At 34.4% G+C, this 22,212-nt stretch overlaps 1 protein-coding gene across 3 annotated transcripts; it reads left to right on the forward strand.

The window, feature by feature from the left end:
* The first annotated feature begins 578 nt into the window (after positions 1 to 578).
* Positions 579 to 20,846, forward strand: LOC125229704 (protein tipE). Of its 3 annotated transcripts, none has more exons than XM_048134621.1 (4): positions 579 to 662; positions 11,110 to 12,203; positions 15,562 to 15,612; positions 19,725 to 20,846. In XM_048134621.1, the coding sequence occupies exons 2-3, from the start codon at positions 11,239 to 11,241 to the stop codon at positions 15,587 to 15,589; spliced, it is 993 nt and encodes a 330-aa protein (XP_047990578.1). In that variant the 5' UTR covers positions 579 to 662; positions 11,110 to 11,238; the 3' UTR covers positions 15,590 to 15,612; positions 19,725 to 20,846. The 3 variants fall into 3 exon arrangements, with proteins under 3 accessions (XP_047990578.1, XP_047990568.1, XP_047990587.1); XM_048134611.1 differs by having other exon boundaries at positions 598 to 736; XM_048134630.1 differs by lacking the exon at positions 15,562 to 15,612 and having other exon boundaries at positions 598 to 736.
* Positions 20,847 to 22,212: the final 1,366 nt, after the last annotated feature.

Below are 22,212 nucleotides of genomic sequence, written 5' to 3' on the forward strand. Positions count from 1 at the left end.
CCTGTGGCGCCATACAAATAAATTTAGCTCTTACGCCCATATATTTTAACTGCTTATTGCTTTGTGCTTTATATATAATACTTAACAAAGGACATGGATGAGTTGAGCGGATACGTGTAAGAAATGCTAGGAAAATGTAGCCAATAAATGTTGTAAGAGCTTAGAATTGTAAAAACAAGAAAGACTGTCTGTCGCCACAGAGTGTCGGAGCACATGCCACCCGCTGTATCGACCCGACTGGGCGACGCGCGCACCCGGCAGCCGACGTGCCGCCAAAACACTATTTGAAAAAATATATATAATAAAAAATAAAACTATAGTGTACAAAACTCGACCTAATTATTCAAAATAATAATAAAAAAAAATTATTACTTTTATTTACATGATTTGTTTATATTTATATAATAATATGAAAAAGTGTTGATTAAAAACCACATTGATTTTGTATTTTTTATTTATATTTTTATAAATTGAATTTACTGGATTTCTACAGTTTTCAGTGTGCCCTAAAGATTTTGAAGTGCCAATACTACCATTACTATACGGCCTGCGCCAGTAGTGGCAGAGTCGCGGGGCCGCGCCGACGTCTGTCGAAAAACGACGTTTTCCAAAAGACTATTCTGTACGTTTTCAAGAAAGGATGATTTCGTGCTAATACAACAGTGTGTTCTCAAGTTATTGGTTAAAAAAGGTGTTTTATCAGTGTTTCAATGTTTCTGGAGAATGCTTTGATGAGGTTGCTTCGATTTAGCGTCTATTTTTGGTCCGCACCATACATTGGTACACGTAAAGACCCATTCGCGTACCATTAGGTTATTAGATAGCCAATAATCGACCAGTTCTTTCTAAACAATCGTCATGTTGGCCAGTAGTCAAACTGTCAAGTCATTGCTGCATTGTGATGTAGCGATGATATATTATACAAACATAGTCAATATAGCTGAAAGTAGATAGATCTTGTCATTAAATAAAACAATTGGATAAACTGAAATGAAATTCCTGAAATAGTTGCGTGTCAAATATGCCTAAAAAATATAATTTTGATGATTATCGCTACAAAGGTATATAAAATTCATGAGGTAGTATGTTAATGCTTCTATTTTGATAGTAATTTAAAGCTTAGGCCTTATAAAAGAGGTGCTATAGTAGTAAACTGTGACGTCAGAACGGTTTCTTTAGGCAGGTTGAGGTTATGTTATGTAATAACGGTTTAATGTACGCGATATCTTGGAATGGTGTTTTTCAGACAAGGGTTATGCAAAAGAATTTAATACGAAAAACATTCGTTATGGATTTGATACCCACAATACCCACATATCGTAAAATAAATATGTATTTACAAATATTGTTTTGTATTCACAGATAAACACTGGAATTTAAAATAGTTTCATTATATATACATTGTATAATTTTGACGACCGGTCTGGCCTAGTCGGTAGTGACCCTGCCTGCTAAGCCGGCGTCCCGGGTTCGAATCCGGTAAGGGAATTTATTTGTGTGATGAGCACAGATATTTGTTCCTGAATCCTGAGTCATGGATGTTTTCTATGTATATAAGTATTTATATATTATATATATATCGTTGTCTGAGTACCCACAACACAAGCCTTCTTGAGCTTATCGTGGGACTCTTAAATCTGTGTAAGAATGTCCTATAATATTTATTTATTATTATTTATTATATACGAGTAGGTTCAATTTTCCTTGTCAATTAATTATTGTTTTTTTATTGATAATTATAATCAACTTTGAACACTGAATTAACGTATATCTCAGAGAACTGGCAAGTAAACTGAAATAGAAACACACAACTATTTAGCATCAAACTTATGTACTTGACAGTCGCCGTACAGCCCGATACTATAACAAAATGTTTAGTTACGTGGACTATTAACTCTAGATACGATATGTATCGGATATGTCATGTTCGAAAGTGATGATTTTGTTTGAAGAAACGTTATTTTTGACACTTACTTTAATAATAGTCTTAAAAGATAAACAAAGCTGCGCCGTTAGTTGCCTATTAGTAAAAATAAAATCCGTATTATATTAAATTTAATTGTAGGTAATCTCAATACCTATTGGGCCATTTTTTTCCAAGTTGTCCAACCCACTTTTTTTGTAACATGGCTATTTTTTACGCGATTCATAATCAGAATCGCGAGGTCTTTCGATCCTGATAGTAGAAACAAATGTCCATAGATTTTTCAAACCTACATACTTTTTTCAAACCTTCCATTACGTTGCCGCCAAAATTTATGAAAATATGGTAACATAATAGGAAAAAACCTTCGACATTTTTTTCTCCTATTAGGATTGACAGAGCTCGAGATTCTGAGTGGAAATCACATAAAAATTTCAAAATCAAATAAAAAAGTGGGGTGGACAATTTTGAAAAAAAAAAAAAATGGCCCTACTATACTTTTCCATTATTGAAAAGTCATAAAATCTTCACGGTTATGCGATCAAACTCATAATAGTAAAGATAAAAATAAAAGATAAAAGACATTTATTCATGACGCTCACAAACACGTAATAGTCTTTTATTCTATTATACATAAAAGATTTGGAAGCTAATTCGACAACAAAAACGCATAGAACAATGTTATCTCTGTCGAGCACAAACAGTGGAACGGCGCGCTGCTACCGACGCGACTTAGCACAGAATACTCGTGCAGGTAGTGCTTTGTTTATGGCTCTTTGTTTGGGATCTTATATAAAAGAGGAAATCCTTAATCCTCCCACTAGACCGTACCATACCATGACCATGCTAGGAGCGTATCCGTAGACCTCCGTAGACCCGTAGACCGTTAATCGTTAACAATATAATTAATTATTTATCTGGCAAAAATAATACGAAGTAAAGTATGGATTAAACTATATTTGACACAGAAATAACTTCAGATATGCTTAACGCTCAATTAAGTTCATTTCCTCTGTAATAATAATAAAGTGAAGACATAGTTTATTAAAACTATGTCCTATGTCCATGTTATTAATTGTGTACATCAAAATATATGTCGATTTTAATTGTATGCAAACATTACAAAAATAACAAATCAATAAACTAAAATTAAATCAAAAATGAATGTTCAAACTAACAAAATAAAATAAATATTTTGACACTAAAGATAACCTTTGTATCAAGTTAAAGTGTTACTGAGTACGAATCAAACATGTAAAGAGTTATAAAATACCTAATGTAAGGACATCACTAGTCGAGCGTCCCCATCCCTAGGCATCGCTGTCAACTGGGTGTCAGAAGGACTGGAAGCTTCCATTGGGAGCATTTGTCACTGAGCTTGTATTTGAGATTGCGTTCAATAAACTGTATAATTAATAGTGGTATCCTGGTGTTTTTACTCTAACAATACCCACAACTACAAAGGTAGATTGTTATGAACAGCTGTAGCTGTTTTACTCTGCGAGCAAAGCTCCTATAGAACCAGCTGGCCCAGTTGCCAGGCGTTTCAGCGACACGTCACTGCAGGGTTGACGTTGCTTTATGTGCACTCTGCTTATTTAACCGCCTAGTAAATTTTTTAGTATTTATTTAGAATCACATAACCGGGGGGGTTTTGCTTTGATACTAAAAAATACTAGGCGTATAAATAAATTGATTACACCTTTGCCAATTAAAACTACATGAAACGGAAAAAGTATAATTAATTTATATGTAACTAAATAATTATTTATTTATTCATTTATATATTATAATATATAAATTCCTATTCCTAAATTTTATAACTTAATATCATAATTTGACAATTTTATACAGCAAAAACCTGTTTGCAAAACTTTGATTGGCTCTGCTGGAAAGTAGTCATTTCGCAAATCCTGTGTTACTTGGGACCGGCGAATTATATTCATCAAATTATGTCACAATGAAATGAACACAAAGGAGTACAGACTATGCGAAGGTTTATGATTTGAGCAGTTTATTTTAATTATTTTAACACATGAGAAATTACATAATCTCTTGTTTAAAATATTCTTGCAATATTAATAATATATTTCATAATTTCATTTAAATGGTGCAGAAAAATGGTTGATTATGATATTATTTATGATTTTTATTTAACAGATATTGATTTTTTAACCGATATTGAAATAAAAACGAGGTTTATTTTATGGACAAAACTTCCATAACATATAAGATATTTCAACAACCAGCTAACGCGTACTTATAAAAAGTTACATTCAAGCTCCCAACTCAAAAGTTCTTTCAACTTGACACATCCATTATACATTCTGAAAGCACTCATTATTCCATCAAACAAAAGGTGACTAAGTAAAAAGTACCTACCTAACTTTACAATCAGAATACCATGCTTTTCATAAAGCTTATGAAAGTTTGTATATTTTACGGTAACTATGTACTTACTGTAAAAAATATGTGTAAGAGTGGGGGATGGGAAAAGAAAGCTTATATTATTAGGTTCATAGTTTATTTTATTGTAAATTACTTAATTGGACGAACATAGAGGAACAATAATAAAAGGCTGGCCACTTTGACCATACTCTACCAAACCCATATTTCGTGTTTACCTTTATCCACATAAATAAGGACCATTTTTGATAGAAATGTTCTTATGCACATGTAGCATAATAGCATTCTCACTACGGAAAGGGTAATCGTTAGGACCAAGGTGCTCACAAATATTCGAACACATCCCTATCTTCAACGTACTAGAGTGCTCCTTCAGTTATATTTAAGTAACAATGCTGATCTTATATGTTTGATGGCGACTGTACTGTAAAAGTCAAAACACGTCTGCCTCTTGCAGTCCAGAAGCCAGGCTAAATCTGGTCTGAATCGATACGACATCAGACGGCCTGGCGCCGGGATGGCGAGTTTACATAACTTTCGCCCATGCCACGCGGATGACGCTGCCAGAAATGGTTCGACAGTATTGTTGCATCATGGCCAGAGGTCAAATTTAGCTGTTTATATTTAGAAGTCCAATTTGAGGCCGAGTTTAAGTGACGTTGAGTTGGTTAAAGATATGTGTAATTTAATATTGTTTAGTACTGGTCTTCCAATCGTGCCAAATCCACAGCCTCCAGTAGAATAGAATAGAATAAACATTGTTTTCGTAAACACAGGCAAAACAAAATACACATTAGTTATCTTAATAGTTTTTTTAAGCACATAATAAGTACATTATTATACTGCTACATCTCGTCAATGTTATGTTAGGTTAAGTGATTTGAGCCATAACGTACGATACGACGCAGGTTTTACTGTTCATGGTTGCGGATAAAGGCTGTCACACTGTAGCCGACTAACTGTAGCCGTGAATAAATCTAGGTTCCTACATATCAAAGTAAAAATAATGTACCTACAGTAAAAATTAATTTTATAGTCGTTAGAACGTGTTTAAATATACACATATTTTCACCGGCATTAGCATATTTCAAATATACTCTAGGTCGAGCTATATACGTTGGGCCAATATAGCCGGCTTACAGGAGCAGCAAATAAAACTAGGTTCCTACATTAATATAATATCAAAGCACAGAGTGAAAATGTGAGTATGTATGTCTAACAATAAAATATACACATTCTGGCCTTAGTTATCCGTCAATCCACTCTTCGTCCAACCCCACGTTGGGCGCCAAATTAGCCGGCCAACTAGAATGGCTAATAAAAGCAGGCTCTTCTAGTAACACAATATCTTAAACAATTATTTATTACTTTGTTATTAAACAATGTAAAATAAATAATATCGAGCTTTGTTGTTCTTGTAATCCGCTCTTTGCCGAACCCCATGTTGGGCCCAATTTTAGACTGCTGACTAAAGTGACTACAACAGTTATGTTCTTACAGTAAAATAGTTAAAAAATAAAGTAATATATGTCTGTTCTTATTGTATGTAGATTAACCGAGTCTTGAATTTAATAATAGAATACCTGACGCATTAGAAACATCATAGTGGTAATAGTTGTTATGAGACTTCATCTTTGGTGTCAGGTATTTTGTGGGATCGAAGTAGGTCGCGGATGCATCGGTTTTGTAAAATAGGGCAGTAAATTGGATTGTACATGTACATAAGTCAAATAATTTCTAGATTATTCTTGGCATCCTAAGTTTGTACGTATTTTGAATATAATTTTTTTATAGTGAATTGTTGAGTTTTTCAATAGTAAATTAAATGTTTGGTATTACACAAGTAAGTCTATAGGAAATTGAATGATACTAAAAACTTATAATGTATCTACATATTCAATTATGCTCCTAAGGCTCAAGGTACGCAAGTAGAAGTATTAATTCGGTAAATTCGAATTATGGAACGGTGTTTATCTTGTGTTGGTGGGTCCATATTGGCTCATATAAAATTATTTGTTATAAAATTATTGTTTATACCGATTTGTGCTCCGAATGATCATTTCTCATAATTTTACTTATCATAATTTTGTTTCATTATTATTAATTGTAAACAATCAAATACTAGTACAGATACCTAATCCCATACTAAAAATGGGCGCCGTCCTAAGTATTCTAGACCTGTAGGCTAAATTTAATCCACATTCAAAGAGCTAGATGGCGCTAGTAGCCACGCGTGGCCAACAAAACTCTTATCAGTATCCTACGTCGAAATAGTCATCAAACTGCAACATCTTGCGACATCTGTTTTAGCTATCACGCACTAAACCTATAACGTCACATGGACGTTTAAAGTCGAACATTACTAGATGGCGTTGCCGTGCGGCTTGTATGTGTGCTCGCCGCGTACGTATAATATACTCGCTCTGTCCGCAACACATGCAAGCGGAATTGAATGAACGAGATCCGCGGCGCCCCACCCCGCACCCCACGCCCCGCGCCCCGCCACCACGGCGCCGCGCGCCGGCGACCTTGAGTTGAGAGGCCCCAGCCCCCGACCAAAGGATGCATTGATTTGTTAAAATTTAAAGCACTCGAAAGCAGGCGCGTAGTTACTTAGAAATATAGAAATGAATATTATTACATTTCATCCTTAAGACGATACAGGAGGAGTTAATTCTCCATACAAACGCTCTTGACTATTTATAAGTACCTAGGTAGTACTTAGTTGCTGACGGCGTCGCGTCGAGGTCTTGGCCCACTCCGCCGCAGATCGGCGACCGAGCGCGCATTCGTGTGCGTTCGGAAATCCTAGCCAGTCGGCAATCGTCGCGTCTCATACTTCCATATCGATAAGGTTTGATTTCGCATGCATCGCATCGGTCGTGCATGTGGCAAATGTCGGAAGGATTTCAAAGGCAAAAATCAAAGATGGCGGCTTCAGTGTATGGGATATCGGTCCTACATCCGATATCGGATCGGATAATGTGAAAACGCACTAACGGTGAATGCTTAGGCCGTTTTCACATTATCCGATCCGATATCGGGTGTCAGATCGACATCCTACATCCGATAAACGCTTCCGATAGTGTCGGATGTAGGTCCGATAAAAAGCGTTGTTCCAAATCAATGAAGTATGATTTTGTATCAAAAAGTATTTAAAAAATGTTTTATATTTAATAATTATAAAGCACTATATTCCAAATATTATATTGTAAAATTAAAATAACGGCATAAAAAAATACTCAAGAGTGTCAGGCAAAATAAATAATTTTACATTCAATTATATCTACTAAAAGATGATAAAACTAGTATCCGCAATTCGGACCGATGCATTACAAACTTTTTTTTCAATGGAAATTGTTCAACTAATTTGAATTTCGATCATTGGCAGCTGTTTAATAGACGACATTTTTGTCACGCACACTACTACAAACGTATACCTACATTATTAACGCACACAAACAAATATTATCGGCCGACACGACAGCTGAATATTCTACGAACACGCGAGCGGGAGCGAGGCTTCCGCGATTTTGGTGACGCAATCATAGACTAAAAAGTTAACCACGCAGATGTGCCATTTTCATTGTTCCTACTAATGTGTTTCACCTCTAATAGATTTGCGAAATATATTTATTTCAATTTGGAAAATTATTAGGTAACTACTTACTACTTTATGAATTATGTTACTATAATATAAAAAAAAGTTAATTTGTTTATTGATTGTTAATAGTTATTGAGTAAAATTGTATTTTTAGCACGCTCACTTTTTGCTGTTTTCTTTGGCCTGGTCATGAAAAAAGAGAACAATGGATACGCTTTGTCCAAAAAAACTGACCGCACTATATATATATTATTATATATATAAGTATATATTTGTATTTTAAAGAAGAAGATAAATCTTCAAGAAAAGAGCGTACACCCATCTTAAAGGCCGGCAACGCACCTCCAACACCCCTGGTGTTTCGGGTGTCCATGGGCGGCAGTGATCGCTTACTTTGTATTTTTTAAGTTGTAAATAAATAAATAAATAATTTTGACAGGCGGAATATAATAATGTGTCACATCTGATGGTGGACTTACTACTCTACGCGTAAATTACCGCTTCGCGCACTCCGCGCATCTGTCAGCTTGTGCAGAGTTTCCGTCTGGCAACGTCGCCTATAGTACGTAGTACATATAACTCAATGAACGGAACGCACACAATCGCACCGTTTCGTTGGCAGTATACTGTAGATAGTGGCAGCTCCATCTAGTGACAATATGCAATAAAATTTAGGTAGCTCGATACTGTCGCGCGCAGGTTGTTCACGTTGTTGCGTCATAGTCAGTAGCAATATATTACGTGATATTATTTCTTTGAAAATTTCTAAAATAATGCATTAAATTTGTGTTGTCATCGATGTTTGTATTTAATTTATAATGTACTTAATTTATGACGCTTCAAATACCTTTAAATCTAGTTGATAAAAAAATAATAATCGTCAATCGTGACACTTAGCGCCATCTATGACTTCTATTTGGAAATAATTTTGCACTGTTCCGGATGAGACCCCATGGTGTATGAGAAACATTTTCGGACTACCAATAATCTATATACCAATTTTATATGAACTTTGGCGCACCCTGTGTTAGTTCGTTAAATTATCAAACTAAATAAAATAAACTTTATGTTTTGTGGAAAATATTGGATTTTTCTTGTACTCGTGTAACCACATAATTATGGTGACGCATTAAAATAGACAACACTGTAAGTCTTTAAACAAATAAATAGTCTATACATACATAAGTGGATTAGAAGTACAAAAGCGATTCTTGATATACGCCAAATATGTATTAAACAAAGTTTTCTAGATGATTTCTGAATACACAATTTTACACACACACACACACACACACACACAATCACGCCTGTATCCCATGGAGGGGTAGGCAGAGCACATGAAACTACTCAAGTCTCAGTGCCAAACACAAATTACAAATTATAATTATCTCCTTGCCGCACATCGATACAAATACGTATAATTATGTAGGTACCATTTGTAGGTACGCATGATTAAAGCTTTTAAACGGTGGTTTCCAAAGAACGAATGAAAACACATTCTAAGTTTGATTTAAAAGTACATGTTTACATAATTGTGGTTATTTAAAATACTATATTTCAACTATTAAGGACAATATGTTACAAAATAAAAAAACAGACTCTAGACTCTAGTAGGTAAGACAACTCTACTCGGATTAAACATGAGCTAAGATACCTACTCGTAATTATTTCCAACAAATTCCAGAATAAAGCTAGGAGGAATAATGTTCCTGAGGGATTCTCGTTAGTTCTCATGATTTATGGCTGAGCTGAGAAACACGATAACAGGGATAATAGTTACCTATTTCGTAAATTTCCTCATTAATTATTTTACGAATTACGATGGTAGTCTCGAAAAACTTGCAGGCTTCTCCACTTTTATTCGCAGGTACATAATTAGAGGTAGAAATAACGAAATGAGATACCTATAATACTTTCTTGATGTTTTAAAACTATCTTGTACTGTACGAACAACAAGAACGAATTAATGATTTGATAACAAATCATCATATTATTTATTGGTAAAATCATATTACATGTCAAATAACATTTACACTTATGTACTATCAGCTGCAAAAGTGCATGGCGAACTTATCAATGAATTCATTCATAATTTCTCCATGCACTTTTGCAGCTGATAGTACAATAATCAGAGATCGGACGGATTTGCGAAATTCTTAATAGTGACTTACGTCATTTTAATGACTTTTAGTATGAGATGACGCACAAAAATCCGATCTCTGACAATAATATAAAATACAACAGTATAATGAAAGCACAATAAAATTATCTTATTATAAATAGAAAGCCTGCTCGACAAGCCAGTTTTTCAATTTAATTTTAAACAATGACGCACTAGGAGCCACGACAACTTCGCTCGGAAGATGATTATAAACCTTGCGACCCATGTAGGGTTGTAAATAGAAAAAAAAAACAAATGTTTTTTTTTCAGAATTATGAAAAAAAAACATGAAAAAAACCCGAGAACCTTGGTTTTTTTTTTTCAGATGAACAAATAATACGACAATAACGGTTTTTCGTGAGTATAGTAACGTGTTTCAATAACAATAACGTACATTTTAATTCAGTATACAAACGTTTATTGGGGAATCCCCGATGCGGCGTGTAGCGTGGAGAGGCGGTGGTGTTGCCAACAGTAAATAGTGATAACTACAAACTACAGATTTCGTAAATATTACTTTTATAAGACCAGAAATTAAAGTTATTTGATTAAATTCGTTTAATAGTTAACATTAAGTCTAAAAAACCGTATAAAAGTATTAACTACTTTGCAAATTTTGTGATTTCGTACTTTAGAAAAAAATCATACTCCAGAAAAAAAACTGTTTTTTTTTCACGGTTTTTTTTCATGTTTTTTTTTCAAGCTAGAAAAAAAACCGTTTTTTTACAACCCATGGCATGAACGAGCTTAATGCTACTTCGTATCATGGTACTCTGAAAACGAGTTTTATAAACAGTTAGGTACGGAACTAAATTGCCTATTTAAGAAGTATATTCCTTTTAACTGCCTATGGAGTTGAAAGTTTAAATTTAAGTATGGTGTTCAATTATGCTATTCAGGCATCATTTAAAAATAAGTTTTTTATTAATTTATTATAAAGCACCATTATTGTGAGTGAATAGTTAAATCAAGTGCGGTTTGATTGCCGAACCTCATCAAAGCAATTCATTTCAGACGTACAAAATGAAATAAAACAAAATCGACAAAAAGGAGACGTGACAACATACAGGCCATGAAAAGGTTGAAATGACACAGCCCAGCTGAAGCTAGCGCTATGGTCGCTCCTAGCGCTCCCACGCCACCATGGCCGACGAAGAGAAACTTCCGATACCCCCAACATTTCTCGAGAAACTATTGTTTTACACAACAGCTACTTTCGTTCTTTTGGCTACCTTCAGTCTGTTTGCTTTCCTCTTTCTCGTACCATTCGTCATAGAGCCCGCCTTTACAACCATATTCATGCAGTTCGATCCGGTCGGAGCATTATGCGTGACCGCACAGGTCAAACACCTCGTGGGAGCCAGCAACTGCACATGGGCCTCATGTAGGGAAGGCTGCACGAAAGATCTTTACGAGTGCACCCAGATAAGAGTTAACTACAAACTTGGTGTTTCGCCGAACATCTCAGCAACAGAATACGAGAATCTAATAAGAGCCGAAAGAGCTATAAGAGAATACGAATACGAGAACTACGAAGCTACGGGAGACAAAAACTATCCAGAAATGGCGGAAGAAACGGAGTTAGCCGATGCGTTACCAACCGGACTTCAGGGCAACGATTCGGAGTGGTACTTTACCGGTGCCCGTCTGTTTCCCAACGTCAAGGGCTGTGGATACCCTCCAATACTAAATTGTACAATATTCCTATCCAAGTATAGACCTTTAGGTAACAACTACACATGCTACTACAGCCGGGTGGACCCCGGTTTAGTCATAACAGACCTTGATATGTGGCAGAACACTTTAAACTTAGTATATGCAATGGCAATCCCGATACCGTCTTTCATTATTTCTGTGATCTATTTGACATTTGCTTACTTCAAAATATATAACACTGAGGAGGAATCTGAGCAGGCGCCTCTGCAGAGTGATGCCGAAGGCATGGCCACGGGAGACGACGAGAAGCCCACGACCCCGGGCAGCGACACGTTTAGGGAAGACCTGGCCTGCTTCGGTCACCAGTTGAAAATGCAGCTAGCAAACGAAAAATCTAAGGAAGGCTTCGAGTCAAATAGTCCACCAATTTCCAATTCGGCTTCGCTATCTGGGTGAGTATTGTGTCTAGCCTAGGATACAATGTATCGTATTTAATGACTTTGAGTCTATTTTAATCTAGCTAGGTTTAAGTATAATAAATACAATCTGGTTAAATGTATAAAATTAGCTTAAGGAAAATTCAGAAGTAATGTATTAAACTGTAAAGTTGCGAGCAACATAATAGCAGTCAATAAAATAAATGACAGGAAAACTAACTTCATGGTATTCGTCGTAAGTAGGTTTGGCTTAACCTACTTAATGCACTAGGAATATTTTTCTATTAAGTACGTCACAATTCAAGAAGATATACATAAGGTCAGTGTGGGGAAGACCGTCTACCCGGAAAGACCGTCTATTGACTATAACTTTTGTGTTTATATATCTACGCCTCTCACACCTCCGAAGGTATATCAGTTTTTCATCCTTAAACCATTGGTCTTCAATACATATCCCTAGGACGAACACTAGTTAACAATAAACTTGATTCGTGTTTCGAACTCGAGCATCGAGTTCAACATGGTTCCGCAAAAAATTAAAATAAAATAGAAGCAGTCGGAATATTTGTATATCATATATGTAACGTAGTCATTTAATAACCGTTCTTTCTGACTAGTACTATTAATCTACTCAAAACGCGTTCAATTTCTTGTTTTATGTTCTGAAATATGTAACTTAGAAATTGGGCCTACTCAGAAAGTCCGGCATAAAAGAGAAAGGCAAGACCGGCATACGATAAACAAGGAGTTGCCAACCTTTTTTAGGCTTTATTGGAAATAAGTCGAGTGTAAACAATATCAATATATAAGTACGTTTTTGGCTTATGATAATTGTACCGTTTTTGATTTTAACTTCGAAATACAGCTTTGGTAATGATTCGTATGGTGTTACTAATATCATTCGAAAGTATTAAATAAAAATAACATAGTTGTGAAGAATTATAAGTGGTGAACAGAACTAAGCCTACTTGCGATTAAATAACGACTTTAAAACGCCCTTGTAAAAAAAAAAATTGTTATTAACAATGCCAATTTGACGTATTTTAACAAAGGCTGTAATGGATAAATAGTGGGTAGTATTTTTTTATTTAGCATTTAATAGTACATTGTGCATCAAGAGAAGGAACTTGAATATTACTAACGAGAGTAAGTTAAATCGCGACGGCATGCCAGAGCGATTTATAGACTCGAGTTTGTAATATTCATAATCCCCGAGTTACACACAATGTTTTTCATCACACTTGCAATATAAAATTATGTAAAAAGATAAAGAAAAATTGAATACGGTACTAGAAATTTCATAACTCCCTTGGGAGAGCGATTTTTCTATAACTCACTCTCCGCCTGCGTGCAAAATCACATTTAGTGTGCGAGTATGATAAAAAAAAATAACGCGAACATTCATACTGTATTAGTGACTATAGGAAAACCAAGCATTGCTAAGAAATGTTACCAAACTAATTCACGTATCTTAATATCCTATTACGTTTTCTTAATAACATAGTTTCAAAAACAGATAAGTAGTTGGATTTATATGAGCCTGTAATACATACATATTTACATACATATATACAATCACGCCTGTATCCCATAAAGGGGTAGGCAGAGCACATGAACTTCTCAAGTTTCAGTGCCACTCTTGGCAAAAAGAGGTTGAAAGAAAACTAAAATTGTGACATTGCAGTGACAGGTTGCCAGCCTCTCGCCTACGCCACAATTTTAACCCTGTAATATCGTGACTAAATTGTATTCGCAGGTGTTCGTTGGAAACACAGTATAATGCAATATCTGGACCTGAAAAGAAAAGGTTATGAACCCCATCTACGGGACATATGCCGGTCTTGCCTTATAAATAGAAAAATGCTTATATGTTCAAAATTTCAACGTTATTTTAATAATTATCTAGCACATTCTGCCCCGTTATTACGTAAAATAACAATGATCATGATTTTGGAACCTAGTCTCATATGAAATTACGCGACAACAAGCACTAGACGGTCTTTCTGTGCTCATCGCGGGAGAACGGTCAACCCGCCGAGCCTTAAAAAATGTGATTTTTATCACTTAAAAGTACCTTATTTCACCAAAATACTGTAAAAACTTTGTAAAATATAATATTTGCTATCCCATAGGACCATGCGCATTACGCCAGACTGCATTAATTATAGAGTTTTATCCACTCAAACTTTATTTCAAATAAACTATGCCGGTCTTGCCCGCACTGACCTTACCATGAAAGATAGGCAATATAATATTGCAAATCATAGAAGTATGCATTTTACTCCAGGTTACGGGTTTTCCAACTAGGTAACTTTACAGTATTTCATTACAAAATTCGTTGACTAGTTATTTAGGTAGACATCTAAGTAGTACTTAAACATACTCAGTCAGACTAACGAATTAAATCAAATTGTTCATAAAGTTGGAGCCTTTTAGTGTATCATGGAAAATAATAAATAGTTAGGTACACTGTCAATGTCATCATAGTGCTACTACTACGTAGTGGTATTAGATATCATTATAATATATCTAACAAACCTTTTACAATATACATAGGTTTAAAAAACCTGTTTCAAAAATTATACATCTACACGCGATATGTTTTTTGTAATGCAAAAATGTTACGTTAAATTTGATAGAATGACTTGATTCTAATAACACTCTTTATTTACTTTAAACATGTAAGACTCAATTTATGTTACTTAATACACGACATGCTACATATTGTTTCCAAGTAAAAACCGGTCCATATAATTTTCATCCATTTAAATTGGATTTTTAAATATTATAAGATCGAACTGGATTTTAGGTAAATTTAATTCAACTTCTACGTCCCTACTAACTACTTATAGTATTTCTATACCGGGTGGGCCCTGTAACAAAAGCAAAAAATTAAACTGTAGACTATACTCCTTATACTGACCAACGTTTGTTCAGCAACTTTTAAAAATAACGTGTATTTTGATTTTTATCACCCTTGAAAGTTTTTCCTAAGAGTTAATGTATTGCGAATTCTGTTAAGTCTAAAGCGTGACAGATAACGTCAATGACAACAATAATGGCGTACATTGAAGCTAATATTTATTTTGTATGAAAAATTAAAAAATTCAAGACGTCTTAATTTTTAAAAGTCGCTGAACAAATGTTGGTCAGTTTAAGGAGTATAGCCTACGGTTTAATTTTTTGCTTTTGTTACAGGCCCCACCCTGTATAAAATACAACACTTGTAACCTTTAACCGCTGTTATTGAGTTTTAAATAAAATGTATCTAGATCTAATAGCGTTTTCACATCACTAGGTGATACTGATAGGTATAAAACAAGTCAAACATAGGTAGTACAAATACCTAAAGTAAATACCTTGTTCCTCGCAGGACCAAGTCATCCTTCGTCAACGCCTAGTGTGATACCACATCACAGCCGAGGTACGTCTGAAAAGGCTTCAGCTTTATTGCTCCTGCATACCAGGCCATTTCGTACATGCACCAGGACGCGTAGACAAATGGTAAATCGTTCACGCTCGGTAGCGTATCTTAGCTATCCCTCTCTATCGCTCTTGAGCATTTCTTTTTTTTTTGCCACTTTTATGAAGTGTGATATTTTGGAAAAAAATATGCTATTTCTACTCAGAATTACTAGCCTTTTCAATCCTAGTAGTTAAAAAATTGTCCCATACGATTATTTCTTATTTTGTTACCATTTTCCGTAAATGTTGTATGGGGTAACAAAAGAGGAAAGTAACAAAAATGTATGGACATTCTGGGACACTTTTTGTCTCCCAGTGAGATTGAAAGTACTCGTGATTCTGAGTACAATTGACCTAAATTTCCTTAAAACAATAAAAAAAAATATTGGCAAAAAAAAAGAAATGCTCTCTTCCGTATTATCACGATGGATAGTTATAAATAAGGTGCTGAACGATTTGCCAGTAGCCTGTGCGCCCTGCTGCTGGCATCAAAACAATATGAAGGACTAGACTTCGCCAATCGCTCGCACTTTCACTCCTCCACATTAGTGTGAGAGAGAAAAAATCGTGTTTCGTATGCTAAAGGCTCGATTAACATCCTCACCTAGAAATTGCTCTAAATATGATATGGATCGGATATGTCAGTATTAATAGTCGCATTAAAAAAAAAAACAATAACAGCCCACTGACAGGCAACTGACACCTTTGTAAATGTTTATCGTATGTTAACACTTTCGAAACCGGGCTCTACGCGGCGCTACGACATTTTCGCTACATACGGGGAAACCCATGTAATCGGCTACGCTTCTACGAGCGGTGTGCCCGACAGTCGGGTTCTTGGTAGCGAAAGTGTTAAAGTACAGTTGTAGTATGCAGTACAATGCAGGTTAATTTTAATATACTAAAATACGACAACAAATAGAATTAGATCCGGTCCACATCTTATTTACGGCGAGTTTAATGGTGCTCTTACAAGGTCAACACAATTCCAAGCAATTTACATACCATTATCGTAGTTAGTTGGTGCGTATGAAACAAACGCGGTAATAAGAAACAGCCCATGCCATCTTTCAGATATCGTTTTGCTGTCAAGTGCATGTTCGAAATGGCCTAAACAGCTCACAACTGCAACACGCATTCCTGCCCAGTGCCCACTGACACTAACATTTTTGCACCGATCCTGTCGCTTGACGCTTGAAACTAACGTTTCCTGTCATAATTATACCATTTACAAAACACAATATATATTATTTATTTAATTTAAATTCAAACAGGTATCTCATAATAGGCATATCTGAAATAACGTTGACGAAAAAATCTTATTCGTTTTAATAATTATACAGAAGGAACGATGTCACTTTTAGCTCGGACCAAAATAATAAGTTATAAATCAATATGATTTTTTGTGATTATATTTGGAGAGATCAACCATAGCAATAGGTGTAAATAAAACCACATAACAAAGAAAACATCACATCTATCGAATCCAAATACGAAAATCATTTTTAGGTAGCCTAAAAGTGTAATCTGTATGATGTGTTTCTTAAGTACATTATATACAAAAGTATACTGACTTTACTTAGACTTCTATTGTTTGACTTGAAGCTTATAAATAGGTTACCTAAGCACTTGAAACTAATGAAACTTATACTTAATTTGAAAGTCTGGAAACAACCTAAAAGTATTAAGGGACGGTTTGTAAAATACCCGTGTACTTAGGTTTGGTTTTCAAATTATTTATCAATTTTTCATTTTGATACAAACGCACAGGTCAGTAAACTATTTATAATACATAATTATATTGTTATGTTATGACATTATTTTCGTATTGGCTTTTGGGTAATATAAGTGTTCCTATATATTTCTTTAAATCACTATACAATATCGTCACTACTTTTAAAAAATCTCATATCTCACGCTGTTCCTCAAAGTTAAAACGCAGTAAGTTTATATGCATTCCATACATACTTACTACAATTTTCTTTTCATTGACAAACGAAGATACATGTTTTTTTAAAAGTAGTGACAATATGTACCTACCGCTATTTGAAAATCTTATCTGTAATTAATCGGACGGTTATCTAAATATAAGTAATGAATTATAATTATTAATGTGCCTACTATTGGCTATAGCCTAAATGTCCTGTTATTAATTATTAATATTTTATTCATGTTAACTTATTTGTATAACCTCACTAGTAGGTAACGGAGTAATGTTACACATTTACAAGATAATTTTATTTTTATACATCATAGCTTTTCATACCTATTTATAACGTTTTCAAATAAAATTCCCATTATGCTGCCGTGCGATGACAAGACACTGTATCTAAAAAACACCTATTTTCCAGAAATCGAAAAAACTTTTTTTTTCTTTAATTGGCCACAGAGTCGTTATTTTTCATCCGATTGTAATGAAATTTGGACATTTTACAGATAATATGTTACTATTAGTGACCATTTAAAAATAATGCAATATTTATACTTCTTTCATGCATTTTGGAGCATAAACGTGTTATGTCGTAATATACTTTATCAGTAATATGTGCGAGTTGCATTGACAAAACACTGTAACGCATGAATTACAGTGTTTTGTCATAGCAGACCATATTACTCCTAAGAGAATTCTAGGTGTGTACTGTGTACACTATTAACTTAAACTGAAATAGTTGTCATATACCTTCTTATGAATAAGTAACTTTATACTAGTATGTGACATCTATTTCAGTTTATAAATATGTAGGTAATTCAATAAAGCAAACTAGCAAGGGATGCTGCTTCTGCTTCTGTTGCTTTAACATTTTTGTGGGACTACGTTTTCGCTTGTTTTTTCATTGGCACAACTTCAACCTGAGACTCGGGTACTTCAGAAATCAGGAGCAGTATGTGTATGGAGCGTGCCATGCTCGGTACCAAGATTCAAGATCGGGTGAGGAATGCCATGATCCGTCGTCGCACCAAGGTGCAAGACGTGGGTTTCGTCATTACCAAACTTAAATGGAGTTGCGAGGGACATGTTGCTAAGCAGAGTGATGGCTGTTTAAATAGGAATAACTAAAGACGGCACTGTAGTTAATTCCGTAAGACAATCTGGCCCCGTAGCCGAATGGCATTTCTCCGACGCCAAACGAAAGCGATACGCCGCTGGCTCTGTCGCGCCAATACGCAAGCGCGATAGAGATAGATATCTACTAGCGCTTCGTTTCGTGAGCGTTTCGTGAGCGATTGTGCCATTCGGCTAGCCACCCTGATATAGGTTGGTTCATATTTTCGTCTAATTGAGTCACTGCTGGATGTACTTGATAAGGCGAAGGTATTGAGTACTCAATATCCATACCTACCTGTTCCATCGGCTATTGTTGAGCAGCATAATCAGTAGAACAATTTATTTTGTTTGATGCAACATAATCATCTATACTTTTCTTATTAGTTTTGGCGTTCAGGGGTAGTTTATATATATCACTTTCATTTTCTAAAAAACTTTTTAATCTGGCAAAATTCGATGACACATTTGAATGACACTCTCTGTTGCAATGTTTAGAAAGTTTTAATTTAATTTATTCCGTTCTTTACATACTCATTTTACTAGTCTATTGATATCCACACAAACTAAATAAAACAACGTGCAGGCTGCACTTAAGAAGTCCTGATTTATACTAAAAAAATACCTAAACCAAAACACTCAGTCAAAATTTCTCGTCGGATTATTTTGACAAAACACTGTAACTTTAGTCACCGGTTGAAAAAATGGGGAGTTTTATTTTGACAATACACTGTATCGAGTGATGCAGTGTTTTGTCAAATGACGACTTTAGATTTTAAGAGTTACAGTGCATATTACAATGAAGGTTTTCTATGTTTGTGATAGAAAGTCAGTATACTCTTAACATGTATATATAGAATAGGGCCAGATAAGCTTATTGGACAGTATTACCATTAACTCGAGTTACAGTGTTTTGTCATGGCACGGCAGCATGTATGTTAAAGTGTGACCCACAACTTATCCTTCCCTTTTCATCAATCATAAAAGTAATGGTTTCTTGGGACTCATTCAAGTTACTGTCTTTACAGATGACAGGATTCCTGAAGAGCAGGTGTCGGCTACAAAGTGTATCACGAAATGAGGTGAACGGTCATACCGCGATAGGACAAACTCGACTAACGTGATCGAAGACTTCTAGTCCAAGCGACACTCTACTCAACCAGACGAGGAGCACAAGAGAAACGGGTGGACGATTGAAATTTTTATAAAGCGTTGTGAAAAACTTGCAAGTTTCGTGGTAACATTTTCTATTTCGGAAACTCGTGTGTTTTGTTACAGTTCATGCGTCAAGCATGATGTGATACTTCAGTTTCGTTCAGTGTAACCCAATTTAAGGCATATTCGATCGATTGAATTATTTATTTACACGTTCGGTTTAAGCCATCAAATGAATTATACATAGACCTTCCTTTTTCAGCCGGCCGAATGTTTAGTTGACAAATGACCGACCTGTGACATAAGAAGAAAAGAGGTTGATTTTTTACTTACACGCTCATGAATAATTTCAATCAATATTACAAGTAGAAGTATTTTATACCATTCACCGTATGTTTGTAGTGTGGACATAATATACCTAATGAGCTTAGTAATGGACGACTTTACTATTTGAATTATAGATGAGGCTATTTTGCAGGTTTCTGATAAATAAACATTTAGGGCAACCATTAAGGGGACATGTAATTTTAATAATTTTGATTATTACTTCTGAAATCAGCACGTTCTTACTCGTAGTTGAGCATTATTTATTTTCATTGGTTTTCGTTTGTTACAATTTAAATACTTGCAAGGTCCATGAGAGCATAACCCCACTGCTTTAAAAATATTAAAAAAATAAAAAACGAGGATATTTTATTCGGTATGCTCAGTGTTGCTCAATGAACGCACTTTTTCCTCTTAGAAAATGTTACTGTGAAAAACGAATTATATTAGAAATAAAAGATTTTATCTCCTATATAATTATAAAAAATAAGATTTTATTATGCTCGTATGCTACTGGTGTCAAATGCACGCGTGCTGATTATAAAAATGTTGAAATACATATAAAAAAATATAACGTGAGATAATATATAAGGAATCGCAAGCTGTTTACAATAATAATAATATTTATAAGCTGTTAATTTTGAAGGCAATATTTAATTTTGATTTAATTGCATATAAAGAATAATGTTTATTATAAAATATGTAAACACATCGACTATAAAAAATAGTTATTTTAAATATTAGTCAGTGATTCATAGTACAACTTCATGATATCATTTTAGTTGTAAGTGTAGTTAATTTGTATTATTTTTCATATATTTTGTACCTTTTATTCCAATTTAAAAATATGAAAAATATAACAACAAATGATGTAAATGCTAATACTGCCCAAAATTAAAAATTATGGCTACGATATAAAATGGAAAACATTTATTAATTTGTAAAATACTGAACTTCTATAAAACATAGTAGTTTAAAAAATATGCAAAGTATTTAATACTTACCTGATTTAGGGATTACAACTAATAACAAATACGACTAAAATTAATAATCATTGTATTTTTACCCGGAATTGTGTTTATGTATATAAAAAGGGAATATCAAAATTAAATGAGTTCCCCGAAGTGAACTTCAGTACCTATGGTAATCATCAGTTGACGCTTAACGTCTGTATGATCTCGACCGCAATTCCATGGCACCAGGGTACGCAACGCAGCCCAATGCACAAACACCCCCGTATTGGCGCGACAGAGCCAGATTGTGTTTCGATCGGCGTCTATCGTCAGCGATTGTCATTTCGGCTAGGCCGGCTGGTGAGAGAGGAAGCTGTCGAGTTCACAAATCTGTAAAGTTTGTAGCTATACGTCTACTGCTAAACCAAGCAAATCATACTAAGTAATTCATTTTAAAAATGTTTTTTTATAAACGATCACTAGTTGGAAGTCAAGCTTTTATAGTAAATTTTAAACCTACATGCTTGTAATTAACTTTATACAAACATCAAAAAGGTGTACAATTACTTTAAAATCATGAAGCCGTACCCAAGTAACGAAAAACGTCCAAAAACGACACTAGCTTACAACCAAAAACTGTAGACTATCCTGTACATATACAACCTAGATTTTATGTTAGACTTCACAAGAATATCCAAAATTAAATAATAGTAAAATACATTATCAATTGTATTGATTTCATAATTTCTGATATACAAGCAAAATATCATATTTATTTAATAATCTTCAACTGGATCTATCGGTTAACCAATTATTATTTTTTATTATGAAAATAATTCGCTCCTTGAAAAACATAGTGTCATTAAATGAAAAACGTCTTTTTTGGGTACAACGGTTTAAAGTTTTGAAATTTTTGAATTGTCAAAAATTGCCATTTTTACAACAAACTTGTAATTTTTTGGCAGATCTTGTTAGTTTTGTGACTAAACCTGATAGATATAATAGTAAATTGTATTTTTTTTTATTTTGTTTCTAAGATAATTAAGCTTAAACAAAATGGTAGTGACACTTTTCCATTTATTTT

Source organism: Leguminivora glycinivorella, chromosome 1, assembly GCF_023078275.1.
Source record: "Leguminivora glycinivorella isolate SPB_JAAS2020 chromosome 1, LegGlyc_1.1, whole genome shotgun sequence".
Lineage (NCBI taxonomy): Eukaryota > Metazoa > Arthropoda > Insecta > Lepidoptera > Tortricidae > Leguminivora > Leguminivora glycinivorella.

Coding starts and splice junctions, on each gene's coding strand:
- LOC125229704 (XM_048134621.1), top strand. CDS start 11,239: ATGGCCGACGAAGAGAAACTTCCGATACCCCCAACATTTCTCGAGAAA. Junction 12,204..15,561: donor AATTCGGCTTCGCTATCTGG/GTGAGTATTGTG, acceptor TGTTCCTCGCAG/GACCAAGTCATCCTTCGTCA.